This window comes from Macrotis lagotis, chromosome 3 (assembly GCF_037893015.1).
Source record: "Macrotis lagotis isolate mMagLag1 chromosome 3, bilby.v1.9.chrom.fasta, whole genome shotgun sequence".
NCBI classification, from domain to species: domain Eukaryota; kingdom Metazoa; phylum Chordata; class Mammalia; order Peramelemorphia; family Peramelidae; genus Macrotis; species Macrotis lagotis.
In genome coordinates, this window is record NC_133660.1 from 129,058,410 (window position 1) to 129,079,725 (window position 21,316).

At 37.1% G+C, this 21,316-nt stretch overlaps 1 protein-coding gene across 1 annotated transcript in view; it reads left to right on the forward strand.

Moving 5' to 3' along the window:
• Positions 1–18,402, forward strand: part of TBC1D9 (TBC1 domain family member 9) — a 130,510-nt gene extending 112,108 nt beyond the window's left edge. The window contains exons 14-21 of the mRNA XM_074229257.1: positions 1,482–1,580; positions 2,634–2,702; positions 4,753–4,993; positions 7,385–7,450; positions 9,637–9,723; positions 11,518–11,592; positions 11,747–11,850; positions 16,211–18,402. Of these exons, the coding sequence (XP_074085358.1) occupies positions 1,482–1,580; positions 2,634–2,702; positions 4,753–4,993; positions 7,385–7,450; positions 9,637–9,723; positions 11,518–11,592; positions 11,747–11,850; positions 16,211–16,942 (1,473 nt within the window). The 3' untranslated portion in view covers positions 16,943–18,402. The remainder of the gene's footprint in view (positions 1–1,481; positions 1,581–2,633; positions 2,703–4,752; positions 4,994–7,384; positions 7,451–9,636; positions 9,724–11,517; positions 11,593–11,746; positions 11,851–16,210) is intronic.
• The last annotated feature ends 2,914 nt before the right edge of the window (positions 18,403–21,316 follow it).

Here is a 21,316-nt window from a genome sequence, read left to right on the forward strand (position 1 = left end):
GAAGCATTTTGTGGGTTGCTGGGTTTTTTAGTAAGATATTATAGAAATAAATGAGCTATTTTTTGCTTTGCAAAAATAAGAGACTTGTACACGGCAAAACAAGTAAAGGTCTTGTTACATACTATTAAGAAACATTTAATTTTCAATAGCACAGAAGGGTGTGGGTGAGAAATCTCAAGAGTTTGCAAAAATAAAGTCAGATTTTGTGTAAATGATTTTTCCTTTGGGTACAAGGAAGCCCTGTTCATTCCTTGGCAAGAAGCCACTCCAGGGTTGGAACTCTCACTGGCAGAAGCTTGGAGCTTTGTCCTCCAATGGAAAGGCTTGGTGCTGCTCAGAAGAATGAGAACTTTGGATTGCTTCCTCCTGACCTGGAGAGGGGGATGGAGGGAAGGAGTTTACTGTCACCACCAGCTAATATTTTCCAACCTCAGCATGCTTTTCTTCATTTTCTAAAACCAGGAAATGTTTGTGCTCTTCTTCGTCAGACCTATGATAACTGTATCAAAGAGTACTTGATTCTATTTCTTGGTCCTTCCTTTTGGTTCCCCTAAAACTTGAAGGCTGCTTGGACATTAAACAAACATTTATCAACTAGTGTGTGAAAGAATTGTGCTAGGCAACACAGCCCTCATGAAGCTTTTTTTTGTTGTTCAGTTGTTTCAATTGTGTCCACCTATTCATGACTCCATTTGAGGTTTTCTTGAGTGGTTTCCCATTTCCTTGTCCAGTTCATTTTTCAGATGAGGAAACTGAGACAAACAGGGTTAAGTGACTTGCTCAGTCAGTCACACAACTTGTGTCTGAGACTGGATTTGAATTTAGATCTTCCTGACTCCTGGCTTGGTGCTCCATCTATTGTACCACTTAAGTTTAAACTATGGGGTATATTGCCTTTAGCTATTTCATTTCTATAACTATTCCTATGCCTTCTCCCTTCCCCTCCCTCCCTCCACTAGGAAAGTAAGATCAAATAAGTTCCACAGAACTTCTAATCATTATTAGATAGTAATTTTAAAAGTATGAACAAATCTTGGAATGCTCACGTCATCCTATTTCTGAAATTAGTCAAACTCCAACCCAAGTAACACAGGGGATAGAACATTTGACCTCTATCTGCCTCAATTTCCTGAGCTGTAAATGGGAATTAATTTATTTCAAACATAGAATGAGTTGATCTTTTTAAATAACATTGTAAATCTTAAATTACTATATTAATGCTAGCTGTTATTGTTGTTGTTTGTCAAAGAGTTCATTAAGCACTAGCAATATCAAAAATACTCATTGCCTTCAAGGCTTACATTCTGGGGAAAAGAAGAAGAACATGATCATAAATAAGGGTTCCCTGAGATAGATGAGGTCAGGATAAACTTCCTGGAATAAGGCACTTCAGCTGAGCTTTGAGCTGCCATAAGGATTACTTCATTAATTTTTCTGGAGAATGACAAGTTCTATACAAAATATTGGGTTTTCCTTTCCAGAAATTTGGAACTATCCGAGCTGACTTGATCGAACAAATGAGATTTAAACAAAGGCTAAAAGTCATCCAGACTCTTGAAGACACTACTAAGCGTAATGTGGTAAGTCCTTTATCAAACATTTCTTACTCTCCATCTAAATTCCTTTTCCTGGCCCCTGAATTCTGTCCTATCCTATACTTTGATGGACTTGGTATAATAGGAACAGGATTAGACAGAGGCCAGAAGAAATGGGTGTAAACTTTGCCTCTATCACTGGATGATTCACTTAACCTCTCTGGAACTTCAATTGAAAAAAAAAATTGTTCTGGGGTGGCTAGGTGGCATAGTGGATAAAGCACCAGCCCTGGAGTCAGGAGTACCTGGGCTTAAATCCAGTCTCAGACACTTAATAATTACCTAGCTGTGTAGCCTTGGGCAAGCCACTTAACCCCATTTGCCTTGAAAAAACCTAGAAAAAAAATTGTTCAGTCATTTCAGTTGTGTCTGACTGTGTCCTCAGTTTGGATTTTCTTGGTAAAGATATTAGAGTGGTTTGTCATTTCCTTCTCCAGCTCATTTGACAGATGAGGAAACTGAGGCAAATGAGGTTAAGTGACTTACTCAATGTCACATGGCTAATCAGTGTCTAAGGCTGGATTTCAACCCAGGTCTTCCTGACTCCAGATCTAGTAGTCTATTCACTGCCCTACCTATGAGGGGTTTGTATTATATGGAAGATCCCCTTGAACTTTTGTTTATGATCCTGTGATCCTTTCTCATTCTCATCCATGTCTTTTTGTAAGTTTAAAACTATCTATCCCCTTATATGCAAAGCCTTCCTCTGATTCTTTTCCAGTCTATCACTTTGGATCTCCATCTCTTATCCATCCTGTTACTGCATGACCAGTCCACCTCCTCCTTTCCTACTCATTCATGTAAGACATCTCATGTGCCCTTTCTTTTGCACAAGTCATCCTTACTTAATAGCTTTAACATTCATGTGCTCTTTGGATCCCCTACAGTACTAATTCTTCCTGACTTGCATTTGTATTTTCTTCTCTGGGAAAATATTACAAAGATGGGCTTTTGTGACAGCAAAGAATTTGGGATCATTCAAAGCACAGTCCAGTAAACTTTCCCTGCCTCTAAACCTTTTTCTTCCATTTTTCAAAGGTGCGGACAATAGTGACCGAAACATCATTTACAATCGATGAGCTGGAAGAACTATATGCTCTTTTCAAAGTAAGCAACAAGTAAAATTCATGAACATGCAAGGAAAAAAACAATTCAAATGAATTCAAATTTGTTGGCTGAATGTTCTAGCTGTAGCAGTACCTTCTAAGGATAAAATAATAGCAATAGCAAATGGAGTAATCCCTGTTGATAGAGGTAGAAGTAATGACTCAATAAAGCTAACCACACAAGACTAAGACATCACTGAGAAAGTAAAAGTTTAAGACAAAAAAAAGGAATCATACTTCTAACTAGATGAATTTGATATATCCCCTGTTTTCTTTCATTACACAAAGTACCCTTAATTGAGTTTAGGGTTAATAAAAGAAGGAAGCATTAACCTACAGAACTTTGAGTAGTCAAAATGAAATTTAAATTTGGAATGAAGTTATTATCAATACATTTTCCTAAGTAAAGCTTTTAATGAAAAATAAAATGCAATTATATAAATATATAAGAATGTTGCATTAGAGAAGGAAATGCCTGCTTGATTAAATTTCTATCCTTTGTATTTGATAATTTATTCCTCACTAATCTTGATCATTAATTAAAAGAAAGGAGTGAACCTACCATGCTAGAAGTCTGCCCAACAGAATAGCAGGATATTTTGAAAGGGTCATTGGAGTTTGCTGTCAAAGAATAATACTTGTGTGTTCTGATATTACTGCTTTGTGACCTTGGGAAAATCATTGCCCCACAGTTTCCCACATTTTCATTACCTGAAAAGTGAAGAGGTTGGATTAGATGGCCTTCTTTGCAGATCTAAACCTCTTTGCCTATACAGGTCCTGATATGCAAATTCAGTTAAATCAAAAATAGCTTTTGTTCCAGTGCTTTGCACATAGAAGATACAAGTTTGGTAGTGGCAGTTAATATTAAGGCAAGGACTAAAACATCTTTTTTTTTATTTCTTTACTGAGCAAGAACAAAATGGAAGATGGAAAACTCAGACTCTACTATTTCCTATAATAAAAAAAAAGATTATCAATGGATTTCAAGTTCAAAGAGTTTTTAGTGATTGTCTAGTTACAACTTCTTAATAGATGAATAAAGTAAAGCCTAAAGACATTCAATATTGCCTCAGGGGGCAGCTAGGTGGCACAGTGGATAGAGCACCAGCCCTGGAGTCAGGAGTACCTGAGTTCAAATCAGCCTCAGATACTTAATAATTACCTAGCTGTGTGGCCTTGGGCAAGCAACTTAACCCCATTTGCCTTGCAAAAACCTAAAAAAAAAAAACATATTGCCTCAGTATCCTCATTAGTCAAATGAGCTGGTGAAGAAAATGGAAAAGTCACTCCAAATCTTTGTCAAGAAATCCCCAAATGGGATTACAAAAAATTGAATATGACTGAAATAACTGAACAATATTTCTAATAAGTCACATTCAGTACAAGTTTTTTTATAAGATTAGATCTCTAATACCTTTAGGTAGTGACTGTAACTAAATTCTACCAAGACCACATGCAGTTACATAAGGTTGGAGGATTAAAAATATTCAGGATTTTTTTTTAATGAGTACTAGACATAGATCTGAGATTTGGATTCAAACATTGTGTGTGTGTGTGTGTGTGTGTGTGTGTGTGTGTGTGTGTGTGTGCGTGTGTGTGTTGTGTGTGTTGTGTGTGTGTGTGTGTGTTATGAGCAAGTCATTTAAACACTCATCCTCAGTTTCTACATTTTAAAAACAATTATTAATAATAATAATTGAACTCTATTAAAACTTATAAAGTTATCATTTTCAGGGCATATCTTCAAATGGATATTAAATTAAAAGTAACAAATATCATTTTTCTTTCCTTCATTTTTCTTTTTCTTCCAACCTAAATTGCTCTAGATCACTCATTACATATACACAGCCATGATGGCCTGGAGTGAAAAGATAGACCCGAAAAACAAAATAGACAGGAAAGGAAATAATGAACCCCCTCCATCTCCTTCCATCCCTCTGTGGTTTGCAATAAAATCACAGGTTTACAAAATTGCCATACTGATGGGAATGGCAATGCAGTTATGATCTCTGTATAATTCTCTTCTCTCCCACCTCACTTCCTACAAGGCAGAACATCTCACCAGCTGCTATTGGGGTGGAAACAGCAATGCTCTGGACCGCCATGACCCCAGCCTGCCTTACCTGGAACAATACCGTATTGACTTTGAGCAGTTCAAAGGGATGTTTGCCCTACTCTTTCCATGGGCCTGTGGGACTCACTCTGATGTGCTGGCTTCTCGATTATTCCAGTTATTGGATGAAAATGGAGACTCTCTGATCAACTTCCGAGAATTTGTCTCTGGACTAAGTATGGATAAATTATGACATGATTTGGGGTAACCTGAGTAGTCATTAGTTCCATGAGTACAGAATCTTTCATTACCTAGGAAGGGCAGCTTTAAAGAATAGAGACATGTGTGGCCTTGGACAAGGCACTTAACCCCGTTTGCCTTACAAAAAACCTAAAAAAAAAAAAGAAAAGAATAGAGACATAATCCACCTACAGGGTCTCCACGCCCATTGCAGCATTTCTATTTCTATGTGTAACTAATTTGTTCTGTTGTTATATGATCCACAAATCTATGTGCAAAATAAATACTAAAGACGCCAGGACAGATTTTAAAAGGTGGCTAAAATTAGTAAAAATAGTGTCAGAAAGGCTAAAACCCTTTAAAAACGAGCTTTTGGAAAATGCTAAAGAGAACAAAAACTCTCATAGCCTATTTTGAAGGAGAAAAATATAGTTTCTTTGCATGGCAAAGACAGTAATAGGTTAACAGATGACAAAGAACTACACAATTCCTATTTTGTTTCTATCTTTTCTACCCAAAAGAACAAGACAAAAATACTGAACAATCTTCTTTAAAGTAATTGTTCCCACAACAAGTAAGAATATACTCAAAGGGTACATTGTCCTTTTAAATGAGATTAGCTCTCTAAGAATAGCCAGATTATGTTCCAAGATTCAGGCGTGCTTGCAGACAGGTTTGGGCAAAATCCTTATCTATCATCTTGGACAGCTCTTTTAGACAACAATCTTGTGAGATGACTTAGAGATGGGTAAATTAACTCCAGATAGGTAGGTGGATTATGGAAATCACAGTAATTATACCATTTTATCTCTAGCATAAATGTGTAATGAATTATTAAATTGTGAAACCTTTAAGAAAAAAAAGCTATGATCGGGAGGAGCCAGCATGGATTTACCAAGAAAGTAACATCAAGTAAATACATTTTCTTTTTTCAGTGGTTATTGGGTTGATAGACAAAGGAAAATCAGAGACAAAATTTCCCATGATACTTGTGGATAAAATGGGGAAAGAGATTTGTAATGCTGTGGCTTTACAGCTAAAAGAATAAATAACCCAGAAAGTGTCTGTCAGCCTGAAGGGAAATTGTAGTATCACATGAAAGGACTCTGTCCTTGAAACTGTTCTAGTGAATGTTTTCTTCAACAACTTGAAGACAAAAGCCTGTTTTTTGTGGATCACAGACAATCCAATGCATAATAGAATTAAGATTCAAATAGATCTAATAAATTGCAACATAGGCTAAAACTAAAAAGGTGAAATTTAAGTCCTTTCTTTTAGTCGATTTTTCAAGGATGGGGCATAGAAAACCTAATTTGACAGTAGTTCCCTCTTAAAGAAAAATATGGGATTTAGTTGTCACATTCTGACCTTATATGTGATTTTATTTATTTTTTATTTATTTTGTAAGGCAGTCGGGATTAAGTGACTTATCCAGAGTCATGTAGCTTGTAAGTATCAAGGGTCTGAGGTGAATTTGAACTCAGGTCCTCCTGATTTCAGGGTTGGTACTCTATCCACTGTACCACCTAATTGCCCCACACATGATATGATTTGAAAATGTTATGGAAATCACAGTAATTATACCATTTTATCTCTACCAACTACATGTCTAGAATCAGATTGTGCTGCAAGTGAATAATTATTTTGGAGAAGAATAATGTAAATTTGATAGTGAATTGGGAGAGAAATAAGTCCCTTTTTGTTATTTGGAGGTTTGGGTTTTTTTAAGAAAGTATCAAATGTAATTGAGATTCATTTCCCAGTAGAAAGTCATTTCCAATTAAAATTTCCCTCAGCCATGTTCCATGAAGGTGCCTTCATGGAATATAGAATAGTTCATGAAACAGATGCAATTAGGCTTTAGGAATTTGGAAAACCTGAATTCAAACCCTGCCTCATAAACTTCCTAGCTGTGAGACCTCAGACAAGTCACTTCACCTGTAAAGTGGGAATAGTAATAGCATCTGTCTCCTAGTGTTGTTGTGAAGATTAAATGAGAATATTCATGAAGCACCTATCACATAGTAGGCACTATATAAATACAAAATATTGTGATGATGGTGGTGGTGGTGATATGCTGGGCAGGAGGACTCTAGGGCAGCTAGATGGCATAGGTTAGAGTGCCAGCTTAGAGTCAGGAAGATCTGTGCTCAAATCTAACCTTAGGTACTTAGTAGCTGTGTGACCCTAGGCAAATTACTGCACCCTGTTTGCCTCAATTTCCTCATCTGTCAAATGAACCAGAGAAGGAATTACAAACCACTACAGTATCTTTATCAAGAAAACTCAAATGGGGTCCTAGAGAATTGGAAATGATTGAACAAGTGAACAGTAACAAAGGAAAGCTTGTGATTTCAGTGACTGATGGCCACGTTTGCTTTTTTTAGGTGCAGCCTGTCATGGTGACCTTACAGAAAAACTTAAGCTACTCTACAAAATGCATGTTTTGCCTGGTAAGTGAACTGTCCTGATAAGCCTCAGATATTGGGGGAAGAGCCCTACAAAGGGAGGGAATTAAGCAGGGTCTCCAGAAAGATGTGAGTTTAAAAGGAAACTAGGTTAGACACACTTGAGAGATTTGCTTACAAGACCCTGTGATGTGCTCTCTCTAGCAAAAAAAAAAAAGTCTTGAGGACCTCCATCTTCATTCTGCTCCTCAGAGCTCAAAAAACAAAGTCTTTAAGTAAAATAAAGACTCCAACACACCTTCAAAGGAAAACTTCTGGGAAGAGCCAATCTGAGCCTCAACTGTTAGCTTCAGATTTCTGATTTTATTTGTTTTCCTAAGAGCAACAGTGAATCAACAAATGAATAGTTGTCAAAATAGGAAAAAATGTCTATTAATGAATGAAGATGAAAACAGGACACATCATAATACTTCCTTCCTTCAACCTCTTGTCCTCCTCCCCTGCTTTGTGATTTTTGTCATTGTAGCCAGTATTCTTTTTTGCATGAAAATATATTTCACACAAAACACTAACTTGATAAGATTAACAAATGAAGAGGAATTTAAATTCAGTAAGTTGTTCTGCTACATCAGTACAGTACATTTAAACCCTGAAATGTGTATTTTGCATGGATAGTATTATTTCATTATTATTATTATATTAATTATTAATTATATATTATATTATATATTATTTGTTATATATTTTATAATATATGTTGTATATTATCATTAAATATATTTATTAAATATTGATATTTATTATTAATAATAGCTTAATATCAAAGAAAAAACATGGAATGAAGTGAACCCTGTAGTGTGTTCTTGACATTGCTTAATGTTGCAAACCAATGATGAGGATACCCTGTGTTGGATCCCATCATTCAGGAACCACCCTGGGTTCAGTTGTGAGGAGGCCAAGTCTGTGGTCTTATTTTTGACCATCTTCAGTAGCTCATTCACCCACAGATAACCAGTAAGTGCTTTGGTATTTATTTTTAATTTAAAAGATTCTCACTCATACTAAAGTGTTCCAAGGGAAAATTTGTACTTCCAAAGAGGATAAACAAGGAGAATGCAGAAATTAGCATAAAATAACTTAGAATGGAAAAATATCTGGTATCCATGAGGAAGTTTCTTGGAAGGTAGCATTCTTAGTGTAGCCAGCCACCAGGTGTCCAAGAGGTATGGTTATACGAATAGGAGGGACACTTTTTAATGTTGCTTCCTATAAATGCATATGTTGCTAATGGCAACATGGCCCATAGGTATTTATTTTGTGATAAATCATGGCACCCTGTGCCAAGTTGTTTAATGAGAATACAAGGTGACTCTTAAAAGAGTGCCCAAGACAATCTTGGCTCACATAACAAGACTCTCTCCCTCCCACAGAGAGTCTCATTTGCTGCAAATGTGGTTTTCATTCTTCACTGAATATTTACACAGCTGTAATAACAAACCAATTTGCCTTTTGACAGCTTGTCCAAGATTGCATACTTTTTTTTTAGGAAATGTAATTAGCCAAACACATCTATCCATCCATTCTGGGGACTTTAGTCCAGCAGCCTATGATTTCCTGCTGGCAGCAGTGCCAACAGCTGTCCAATTCATATGCCCCAAAGTCAGAAGTCCAGTTTCAACATTCATTCAGTAATGAGAGAGATACACAATCAGACTGTAAGTGCCTGGCTCCGGCATCCTTTCTTTTTTTTTTTTAAACTCTCCATAAGGATCACTTTTTGTAGATATAATCTTAGCCTCTGGACTAAGTACAGGCGGATTTTGGCATGATTGGGGGGTTAATGATAACAATTGTCAGTTCCACTAGGACTTTTCTGAAAGACAATAATAACGCTGCATTAGCCAGAAAGGGTAATTTTGAAGGGGAAGGCTACTAGGCATAATACTGTAAATTATTATCACAACTCCTAGCTGTGGCAGTAATCAAAGGGGAACTTTGGCCCTCAATTTTGTGCTTGCCACATCAACTCCCAACAACTTTCCTCCTTCTCATTTGTTCCTCAGTGCAAAGGGACCTAGGCAATGATCTCCTTAGAAACTGAAGCCCAAGGGGAGGTCATGCAAAATCTCATGTTCTAATACCAGAGTGTTAGGTGTCTCTGGTTCATTGAGATGAGATCCATCTTAAAATCCATTCACATTTTGAGTAACTATACCCTCTTCCCTCCCTAGAGCCATCTCCTGATCCAGAAGAGCCAGATTCTGCTTTTGAAGCCACTCAGTACTTTTTTGAAGACATCACTCCTGAGTGCACTCATGGTAGGTTTTTCCTTTCCTTTCCTTTCCTTTCCTTTCCTTTTTTCCTTCTTTTCTGACCTCCTTTCAAAACTACAGCATCATAGGAAAGGCAAAGAGCTTCCAGAACCATCAAAGCAATTAAATAGATCAAAGGCTGACCTAGAGTTAAAAACGCCTGAATTTAAATACAGTCTCAGGCACTTACTTGCTCTGTGACCTCAGTTCCCTCATCTATAATAATATGACAATTTTGCACATCCCTTGTGAAAAGAATTTAGCTATGGGCACATGTTAATATTATAAAATTGTCATAGACCTAAAGCTGAAGGGGACCTTAGAGGTCATCTTATCCTACTCCAGTGTTTTTCAGAGAAGGAAACTTTAAGTCCTTGGACTGAGATTTCAACAAAGGTCTTCTGATTACAAATAAAGCATCCTAACTTAAAGTTGCCTATGGGATTAAATTTATTATATTGCATAAACAAGTTTGGATGCCTGGATTTTTTTTTGAGGAGAGTGGGGATAACCCATGGGGGAAAGGGATTGTTAGCCCCTGCAACTGACTGGTCAAATACTTTTATTTCTCATATCTTTTTTTTAATGTCTGTCTTCCTATGAAACTCTGTGAAGCTTTAAGTATATCCTAGAAAGTCCCATTTTTGAAATGGCATTCTAAAACTGAAAGAATTCCAAAAATGCAGATAAACATAGGGAAGAATAGACAGTTAACATTAGATTTGAATTAGCTCTTGGCTATGCCATTGAATTGTCCCTTTATGATTCATTCCCTAAATTTCCTTTCCTCCTTCAGACTTCACTTTCTTCACCTACAAAATAATGGGATTGGACTAAATATTCTCTAAAGTTTTTTTCCCCACACTCAATTTGGATCAATGTATACCATGCAAACAATATAAAGACTGACAAATTGCCTTCGGGGGGGGGGGTAAGATTAGGGGGAAAATTGTAAAATTCAAAACTCAAAATAAATAAAATCTTTAATAAAGTTTTTTCCAATTCAAAATTACAACTACATTTAATACTACTATGAAAACAATACAATATTTTATTATCCTTTCCTATGTCCTTCTTCTAAATACACCTTATTTCTTTAAACAAGTGACTTCTAGAGTTCATAGACTCTGGAAGAATACCAGATATCAAGTGAAAATATGCTAGCTGCTTTCAAAACTGTAAAATGGACCTTTGAAAAAAATGCCCTAAGGGGCAGCAAGGCAGTGCAGTGAATAGCACTTTGGCCCTGGAGTCAGGAGGACCTGAGTTCAAATCCAGCCTCAGACACTTAATAATTTCCTAGCTGTGTGATCTTGGGCAGGTCACTTAACCCCATTGCCTTGAAAAAAAGAAAAAGAAGGAAAAACACCTTAAAAATGAAATATAAGTAGAATCAGAACAATAAAAGAAATCTGAACTCTGAGAAATTGTAATAATCAATCAGTCAAGGAGAACAGAAAATGAAATATTTTTTCTTCTCAGTAAAGAGATGGGGTACAATGGGGTGGAATGTTGCATACACTCATATGCTATCAATCAATTTTGCTTAATATTTTTTCTTTGTTACAAAGGGATTTAACCTAGATGTGAGTTTAGTCTAGATTTTTGCAATGTTGGACAGCATCTTTTTCATTCCACTTCTGTGTTGGTTTAGACATGCTTCACTTGAGAAATTGAAGTCAAATTCTTCTGGTGCTTTACTATAAATTTTGAGCATTATGTTTTGTTTTGCTTTGCTATGTATTGACAAATCTTAATTACTCATTAACATCTCATATTGTTCTTCTGAATACTTCCTAGTGGTTGGCCTGGAGAGCAGGACCAAGTCAAATGCTGATGATGGGTTTGTTACAGTGAGTCTCAAGTCAGACAAAGGTATACCTATACCTAGATTTAATTAGGTATATTTAATTATTAATATACTATTATTAAATTAAAATTTTAAATTAAATTAGAAAATTTTAATTTTTTGCTTGTTTATAGATCACCAATTAGGCTACCTCCTTATGTTTCAACCTTTATATTTTAGGGAAGAAGATGAATTCCCAAGACAATCGTAACTACCTGAGACTGTGGACCCAAGAGAATAAAGCCAAGTCAAAGAATTCAAAGGATTTACCCAAATTGAACCAGGTAACTGACTTTTCACTATCACCCATTTCCACCTGGATGCTTTGTAGACAACTTTAGCCTAAGGATCAAATCTGGCTCATTACTTATTTATTTAAAAATATAAAAACCAGGGGGCAGCTAGTTGGCTCAGTGAATAGAGCACCAGCCCTGAAGTCAAGAGGACCTGGCCTCAGACACTTAATAATTACCTAGCTATGTGGCCTTGGGCAAGTCACTTAACTCCATTGCCTTGCAAAAACCTAAATATATATACCATTCTTCACTTGTGGGCAATACAAAAACAGATGGTAGGTCATATCTGACTCACAACTATAGTTTACAGACTCTTAACAAGAGAGGGGGGGGAAAGCTTTTATTATGATAGGCCCTGTACTAAGTATTTTACAAATATTATTTCATTTGATCCTCTCAACACAAGCTTTTTTTTTTAAGTTGATTTGGGGGGGGGGGCAAGGCAGTGGGGTTAAGTGGCTTCCCCAAGGCCACACAGCTAGGTAATTATTGTCTGAGGCTGGATTTGAACTCAGGTACTCCTGACTCCTGGGCCCATGCTCTATCCACTGTGCCACCTAGCCGCCCCTCAACAGAAACTTTTAAGATAACTGTGGCCTCCTTCCCATGACGAAATCAGGAGCTTATGTGTACACTCAAGATAAAGAGCAATGGAGAAATGAGACATTTGGTGATTAAGAACAGTCTGTAATGCCTTATAGGCAAGCAAAGGCAAAAGAAAAAATCATATAAAGAATAAGATCTAAGAAATTTGTTAGGGAAAAAGAAGAACTAGATTTAAGACAAGAGCCAGGGATAATTGTTGGATAACCCACATGATCCCCCAATATCCATCCTACAATGTTTCAGAGCAAATATGTGGTACATATCAATATGTGGTACAGAAATCAGTTTTTAAATTTGATACCACTGGTCTAGAATATTCAAGCAAAGCTCTCAGTATTTTGTGTAGATAAGTCTGTTTGACCTTTGCCTCAGTTTCTTTATCTGATAAATGAGGATAATAACAGCACCTACCTCCCAGGGTTCTTGGGAAGATTTAATGAGATAAAGTATGCAAAGCACTTCACAGAGTGCCTTACACAAAGTGAGCACTTCATAAATGCTAGTTCTTATTAGCTATTATCAATATTATTCAACATTTATTAAGCACCTACTGTTTACCAAGAAGATAAAAATACAAATTATATAATCACTGGCCCTAGGAGCTTACATTATATTTAGGAGAAAGGGAACCAATTTTATGCAGAAATGTATAGAATCTATATAAAGGAAGAGTCAGAGTGGTGTAGTCAATGTAGTAGTTTTGGTTTAGGAATACCTTGTTCTTAATCCTGTTTCTGACACAAGATATTTAACTTCTAAGTGCCCTAGGCAATTCTCTGTTTCTATATATTGCAAAAGATATACCTACCTGCATAGGTGGAGGGAATTTCTCTTGGAATTCCATTCCCTAAATCAATGAATTCACATGTCCACTCTCTGTGCCTATCTTTATTTTCTTTTATGTTATTTTATTTCATTTTTTCCATTTACATGCAAAGATAGTTTTGAGTTCCCCATTTTTCTACCACACTCCTTTCCCTTCTCTCTCCCCAAGGAAGGAAGTAGTCTGACAAAGGTTGTACCTGATCACAATTTTATGCCTGTGTCATTATAAATAGTAATTTTGATGATGATGGGAAGGGAGAGAAAATACCAGCAAGTGGGGAAATCTAGACAAGTCTTCTGAAGAAAGTGGCATTTGAAAGGGGTGGCTAGGTGGCACAGTGGATAGAGCACCAGCCCTGGAGTCAGTAGTACCTGAGTTCAAATCCATCCTCAGACACTTAATAATTACCTGTGTGACCTTGGGCAAGCCACTTAACCCCACTGCCTTGTAAAAACTAAGAAAAAATAATAATAAAGTGGCATTTGAACTGAACTTTGAAGGAAAATAAGAATTCTGAGAGATAGAGGATACATTCTGAGGTAGGATTGAATTCTACACACATCAAGGAGAGCATGTGCAAAAACCATGAAGACAGGAACTAGGAATTTCTAAGTTTCCATTTATCTCAGTTTTTTTTTTTAGAGCATTCATTTATCTAAATCTTAAGAGACAATTGGAAATGACTGGTGAGTAGAGGAGTGATATGATAAGAACTCTAATTTAGAAATATCCTTTTGCACTTTTTTGGAAAAAGTTAAGCCTGGATACAGCAAGACAAGTTAGTAGACTATTACAGTAGTCTTAAGAATCAGATGATAAGGGGTGGCTAGATGGCACAGTGGATAGAGCACCAACCCTGGAGTCAGGAAGACCTAAGTTCAAATCCATCCTCAGACATTTAATAATTACCTGTGTGGCCTTGGGCAAGCCACTTAACTCCATTTGTCTTGCAAAAACCAAAAAAAAAAAAAAAATCAGATTATGCACCTCACACCTCTGGCCAATATGACCAAAATGTATAATGATCAACGCTGGAAGGGATGTGGGAAATCTGGGACACTAATGCATTGTTGGTAGAGTTGTAAACTAATCCAACCTTTCAGGAGAGTAATTTGGAATTAAGTCCAAAGGACAATTGCATACCCTTTGATCCAGCAATACCACTACTGGGTCTATACCCTGAAGAGATCATGAAAAGGGGTAAAAACATCACTTGTACAAAAATATTCATAGCAACCCTGTTTGTGGTGGCAAAGAATTAGAAATCAAGGAGATGTCCATCAATTGGGGAATGGCTGAACAAATTACAATATATGTATGTGATGGAACACTATTGTTCTATTAGAAATCAGGAGGGATAGGATTTCAGAGAAACTTGGAAAGACTTTCATGAACTGATGTTGAATGAGATGAGCAGAACCAGAAGAACACTGTACATCTTTACAATAACATGGGGAGATGATCAACCTTAATGGACTTGCTCACTCCATGAATGCAATAATCAGAGACAATTTTTGGGTATCTGCAATGGAGAATACCATCTGTATCCAGAGAAAGAACTGTGGAGTTTAAATGAAGACCAAAGAATATTATCTTCATATTTTTAAAAAGTTGTCTTATGTATTACATAATTTTGCTATCCCTAATATTTTCTTTCTTCCTTTCAATATATACATTTTTTTCATCTCAACACATTCAATATTGATCTGTGCATATCATAGAAGCAATATAAAGATTATCAAAGTGACTTTTATTGGGGGGAGGGAAGGGAGGGAGGGGAGAAAACTGCAAAATTCAAAACTTGCCAAAAAAAATGGTTGGTAGAAACTACTATTCTATATAATTGGAAAACAAACAAATATATATTTATATAAAATACTTCAACATTAAAAAATTCAGATGATGAAGGCTTGAATTAGGATGCTGGTCATAGGAGCAAAAGGAAAAAGACAGTTACAAGAAATATTTTGAAAGTAGAATTGATAAATTCTACTGATTGGATGTAAAGGGTGACCTGTGTTCCACATTATCTAAGTCAGACTAAACTAATAATTGCTACTGGTTGAAATAGAGTGAATTTCAACTGAGAAGTATTAGCATCATGAGTATTTTAGATTCTAAATAGCCAGTGTTATTCTTAAGCACAGATGCCTGTGCTATACAAGTAGGAAATCCTAAGCATTCTGATGTAACTTTTAAGGGACTTGAAGAACAGCCTGGTCCAGTGAAACATGCTGAATTTGAAGTCAGAGAAGATCTAATCCAAATCTTGGCTCTTTTAATACCCACTTGAATGATACCTCCCTAGACCTCAGTTTCTTCAAGTGGAAAAAAAAAAGAATGGATTAAATAAGATTACTTTCAAAAATTTCTTTTAGCTCTACATCATAGGTTAGAGTTTCTTAGCATGGGGTTCATGGTCCCCCAAGGGAACTGTAGATAGATTTTTAGGGGATCCATGGTAAGGAAAAATAAATCTTTAATTTCCCTTCCATTATAAAATTTTATTAAAAAATATTATTCTGGGGGCGGCTAGGTGGCACAGTGGATAAAGCACCAGCCCTGGAGTCAGGAGTACCTGGGTTCAAATCTGGTCTCAAACACTTAATAATTACCTAGCTGTGTAGCCTTGAGCAAGCCACTTAACCCCATTTGCCTTGCAAAAAAACCTAAAAAAAATTATTCTGACAGCATCCCTGGGGTTCAATAAGAGTGCCCATAGTAAATCACAAAACAGCTTAAGAACCTTTCTCCAATGACTATATCAAATTGCAATAACTTAAAAAGAGAGCTTTTGTGATTATGAGGTATATCTTCTAGGGAAGATTATCTGTAATGACTTTCTTTTCCCAGGTCAGACCTCTGCATGTACCTTCCTGTGATGTAATGATAAAATGCTGCCTGTTTTATCCTCAGGGACAGTTTATTGAACTGTGCAAGACAATGTACAACATGTTTAGTGAAGACCCAAATGAGCAGGAGTTGTACCATGCCACTGCCGCAGTGACCAGCCTGCTACTAGAGATTGGAGAAGTGGGCAAGCTCTTTATCAGTCAGCCAGCCAAAGAGAGTGAGAGTGGAGGCAGCAGTCATCCCTGCGTCCAGGGAATTCAGAGCATGTTGTTCCCCAAGAAAGGACCCAGTCAGTCCTACTGTGTAGAGCCAGGTGAGCTGCTACCCACCAGCTTGGCCATGGACAATGAGGAACCTTCAGAGGGTCCCCTGGGTGGGCAAATGGAGGACATCAAGCTGGAGGATTCTTCCCCCCGAGACAATGGGGCCGGCTCCTCCATGCTCATCTCAGATGACGATACCAAAGATGACAGCTCCATGTCATCTTACTCGGTGCTGAGCGCAGGCTCTCATGAGGAAGACAAGCTGCACTGTGAGGACATTGGGGATGACACCGTCCTGGTGCGCAGTGGCCGGGGCACCACAGCCCTTCCTCGAAGCAACAGCCTAGACAGGGACTGGGCCATCACCTTTGAGCAGTTTTTGGCCTCCCTCTTAACTGAGCCTGCCCTGGTGAAATACTTTGACAAGCCAGTGTGTATGATGGCCAGAATCACCAATGCCAAGAATATCCGGATGATGGGGAAGCCCATCACCTCTGCCAGTGACTATGAAATCTCTGCCATGTCAGGGTGATGTTGAGGCCTTTATTGGGGAGGTGGGATAGGGTGGGGAGGGAAGGGTTTTTTAAGTTTTGTGTTGGCGTTCAGGGATTTTGTTTATTTGTTTTTAATTAAGTATTTATTAGTACCTTGCTTGAAGCCTGGTATTTTCATAATATAGTAGAATGGAAATGATCGAAGAAATATTTAAGTATCTTCAGTTAGATACAGGACTCACATCACTTTGGTGGGAAGAGAGGGAAAAACCCACCAGAATGCAGTTTTATTCTGTGAAAATCCAAAAAAGATGAAACTGTCAGTGAAATGTATGTGTTATTCTTAACCTTACTACTGTTGAGTTGTAAACACAGTAAAATTAGTTCTCAGTTTTTAAACTCTAAACCAAGTGGCAGATATTTGTGTATTTTTTTTTAATTAAAATCTGATCTGTAAAAAAAAAAGGAAATGTCAGTGAACAGAGTGATGATAACTAGAAAGGCACCATTAGCTGGATTATCCCTCTCAGTCTCACATCTCATCCCTGCAGGATGCCTTTTAAATAAAGTTTACAGCATCAGGTCTTTTTCCTAGAGCACCAGATAAAACATCCTGCTCCCAAATACTGCTGGGTTCCCTTCCCAAAGGAGTAAAGCAGTGAGATGGGAAGGGAAGGATGAAATCAAGTCTAGAATAACTAATCCAAGCAAACCACCAATCAGTTCAGTGAGGGAATGGTCAAGCTGGTTATTTGGTCATTTGAGGGGGAGAGAGGGAAACAAATCAACTCATTGAAAAAAATGACAAAGATGAGACAGGGTTAGTTAGATCTGGGGATTTGCTCGTTTTATATTCTAGCTAAAAAAAAAAGGCTGTTGGGACTTCTGAGAGGAGAGATTGCAGCTTCTCATTGTTCATTGCGAAAAGGAAACAGACACAATCATTACCACTTAGGTAAGGTCTCTCCTGTAGTTGTAAGGACTCATAACCAATCATGTATTGCATACATTCTTTGTTCCAGGTAACGTCGCTGTAAAGTAGATATAATGTAACCTGAAACAAAATAGAAAACCTGCAAGATCTGTAGCTGAATGTTTGTTCCCAAATAGAACGCGTCACTTTATCTAAAGACTAGTCGGCCGCATCAGTTTCCCAAATGGTTTGTGGGGATGAAACCTAGGCACATCTGCACTTTGCATCCTTGCTGCTGTTTCTCTTTTATTTTTGACCCCGTTGCAAAGTTTTGTTCCTCACTGCCCCCCCAACCCTTTTGTTTTGTCCTGTTCCATTCCCTGTTTGCTTCTTCAAAATAGACTTTTTCAAGAGATGACCTTTTTTTTGGTAAGTCTTCTACATCATGTCCCTTTTATTTTGGCCAATGCTGTTCTTTTTTTTCTTACTTACAAGAATGGTTTTAAAACTGTCAGATGAAGTTGTGTTTAACCACAAATAGGATAAATGTGGAAAAAAATAATAAAAGACATTCAGATACCCTCACCTCTGGCGTCTATGTTATGTAACCGAGTTCTTACCCAGGAGGGAAAATAACCTTGCATGTGGGGATTTTATTATGTTACTATTCCAAATATAATAAACAGGTAGGTAATTCTTTTATGACTGACATATATATAGTCTTTGAGGTTTGCAAAGTGCTTTATATATACAGACTTTGGAATACCTTTTATTATCACATTTGAATCTTAGCCTTACCTAGGAGGTACTACTGGTTTTATTACCCCAAGTTTACACATAAGGAAACTAAGGTTTATAGAAGTGAAATGAAATAACTTTTCTCATGTCACACAACTAGTGAGTAACTAGGGCAAAATTACAATCCAAATTTCCCTGCCTTCAAATCCAACATTTCCACTGCCCCAAATTTATCTCCCTATTCTCATAATGCTTGATATATAATGTTTAATAAATGCTTATTGATTAATTCATTGATAACTATAGAAAATGCCATTATATTGAATATGTTTGGGGGTTTTGGGGGGAGGGGTGCAAAGCATTGGGGTTAAGAGACTTTCCCAAAGTCACACAGCTAGGTAATTATTAAGTGTCTGAGGCTGTTTTTGAATTCAGGTCCTCCTGACTTCAGGGCCAGTGCTCTATCCACTGTGCCACCTAGCTGCCCTTTGAATGTGTTTTTAATAAAGAAAAAACAACATATAAGAAAGAATAATCTATCCTTCCTCTCCTCATTAGCTTACAACATTAGTTCTTCCAAAATCTAGTTTCCATGACTATCACTTGAGAGAAACTGCTCTTGCTAAAGATTACCAATAACTTCTTAATTTACCAGTCTAGTGACCATGTCTCTAAATTCATTTTTGATGCCTTGTATGAGATCTCATTTTCTCATCTTAAAAAAATGACTCGAATGGCTATTGAGGTCCCTCCCAGAGCTAAATTTTAGGATTCTTCCTTAGCATCTAAGACATTGCTCTCCTTGATTTCTCTCAGAGTTTCTTCATGTTCTTATACTCCCTAACTACAGGTATCCCCCCAGGATCTATCATTGACCCTCCTCTCTTCCTTGGCAGACTCATCTACTTTCCACAACTACTACTGTCACCTTTGTGGAAAGGACAAATAAATCCAGAAAATCAGCCCTGGTCTTGAAGCTCTCATCCCATACTTCATTTATCCATTGAAGACTCCTGTCTGAATGTCCCACACAAACTCATCTGCCTCTCAAAATATACCCTTCTTCCCCAGGCCACCCAAGCTCACCATCTCCTTCACAATCTATTTCAATCAGCAACTAAATCACATTAGTTTTACCTGTATGGTATTGCTCATATCTGTCCCCTTTTCACTTATACTGATTACCACTGTAATTCAGTTTGGACTGTTATCATAGGGTCCTAACAGTAGTGCAATATAGATTAGCTGTGTAGGCCTAAGCAAATCATTTCACTTCTGTTTGCCTCAATTTCTTCAATAGTAAAATGGGAATTAAAAATAGCACCTGCCTCCCAGGGTTGTTATGAGAATCAAATGAGATTATATTAAATTGAAGAACATTTAGCATATTGCCTGTTATATAGCAAGCGCTATACAAATGATAGCTATAATTATTTTAACTTATTTCCTTGCTTCCAGTGTTTTCTAATATATCCTGTACTCAGTAGCCAAAATCTTTCTTCTAATCCATAATTCATAATCCATAAGTTAGCCATGTCATTCTCCTGTTAAAAATCCTATTACCAGTGATTTCCTATTACCACATAGTCCTTTGTTCCAGCCAAAGTGGACAGCTAGCTATCCTCTGATGTTATCTTGCTCTCTCCCACTCCATGAATTCCAAGTTTCACTCCTCCACATTTATACCTATAGGAATCTTCCTCTTCATTCTAGTGCCTCCTCCATCATAAAACTTGTTTTCCTAGGGGCAGCTAGGTGACGCAGTGGATAGAGCACTGACCCTGGAGTCAGGAGGACCTGAGTTCAAATCTCAACTTAGACACTTAATAATTACCTAGATGTGTGGCCTTGGGCAAGCCACTTAATCACATTGCCTTGTAAAAACCTAAAAAAAAAATTCCTTCTTCCAGCTGAAAATGATATCTCCCTTTTTCAACTTTTCCTTTAGTACTTCTCTGGATATAATATATCATACCCCCCTTATTATATTATAAATTCCTAAAAGTGGTAGACTTTTTCTTTTTTTCCCATATCTGTATCTCTAGGTCCTAGTTAGAGACTTGACATTGTAAAACATGCTTCTTGAATGAAATTTGGTGACAAAAGATGTTTCCTTTTGATCATAAGAATTACTTGTCATTGTTGTTCAATCATATCCAACTCTTTGTGACCATGGGATTCATATTGTCTATGGACTTTTCTTGGCAAAGATAGTGGGGAAGTTTGCCATTTTCTTCTCAGTGGCGTACAGTGGTTAACTGATATCCCCATGGTCACATAGGAAGTTTCTAAGGCTGAATTTTTTAACTCAGGTCTTAGTGCTCGATCCACTGAACTAGCAGCTTGTTTCTGTGTAAGATCAAAATTCTTCAAAATGACTAGCCAAAACTAAAAAAAAATCTTTTTTTAAACATAGAACATTATATGGGAAGATATTTTATTTAAATATAAGATAGTTTCACATGGTTAATCTAGCTTTACAGATAAATATTTTAAAGCCTTTTGATAACCAAATCTATATAATCAGTCCAATTAGAGCTCTGATCCCACAATTCCAATTATCTGTTGAAGACTCCTATCTGAAGGTCCTAAATAAATTCATTTGCTCCTCAACATTCCCTTCCTCCCAACTTTCCTATATCTTTGGCTGGTACTACTTTCCCAAACACCCATGCCCAAAGCTTCGGTCACCTATTCCAATAAGTGACTAAACTACCCCAAGAAGGTCTCACAATAATTCCTGGAATTTGAAAAGGATCCT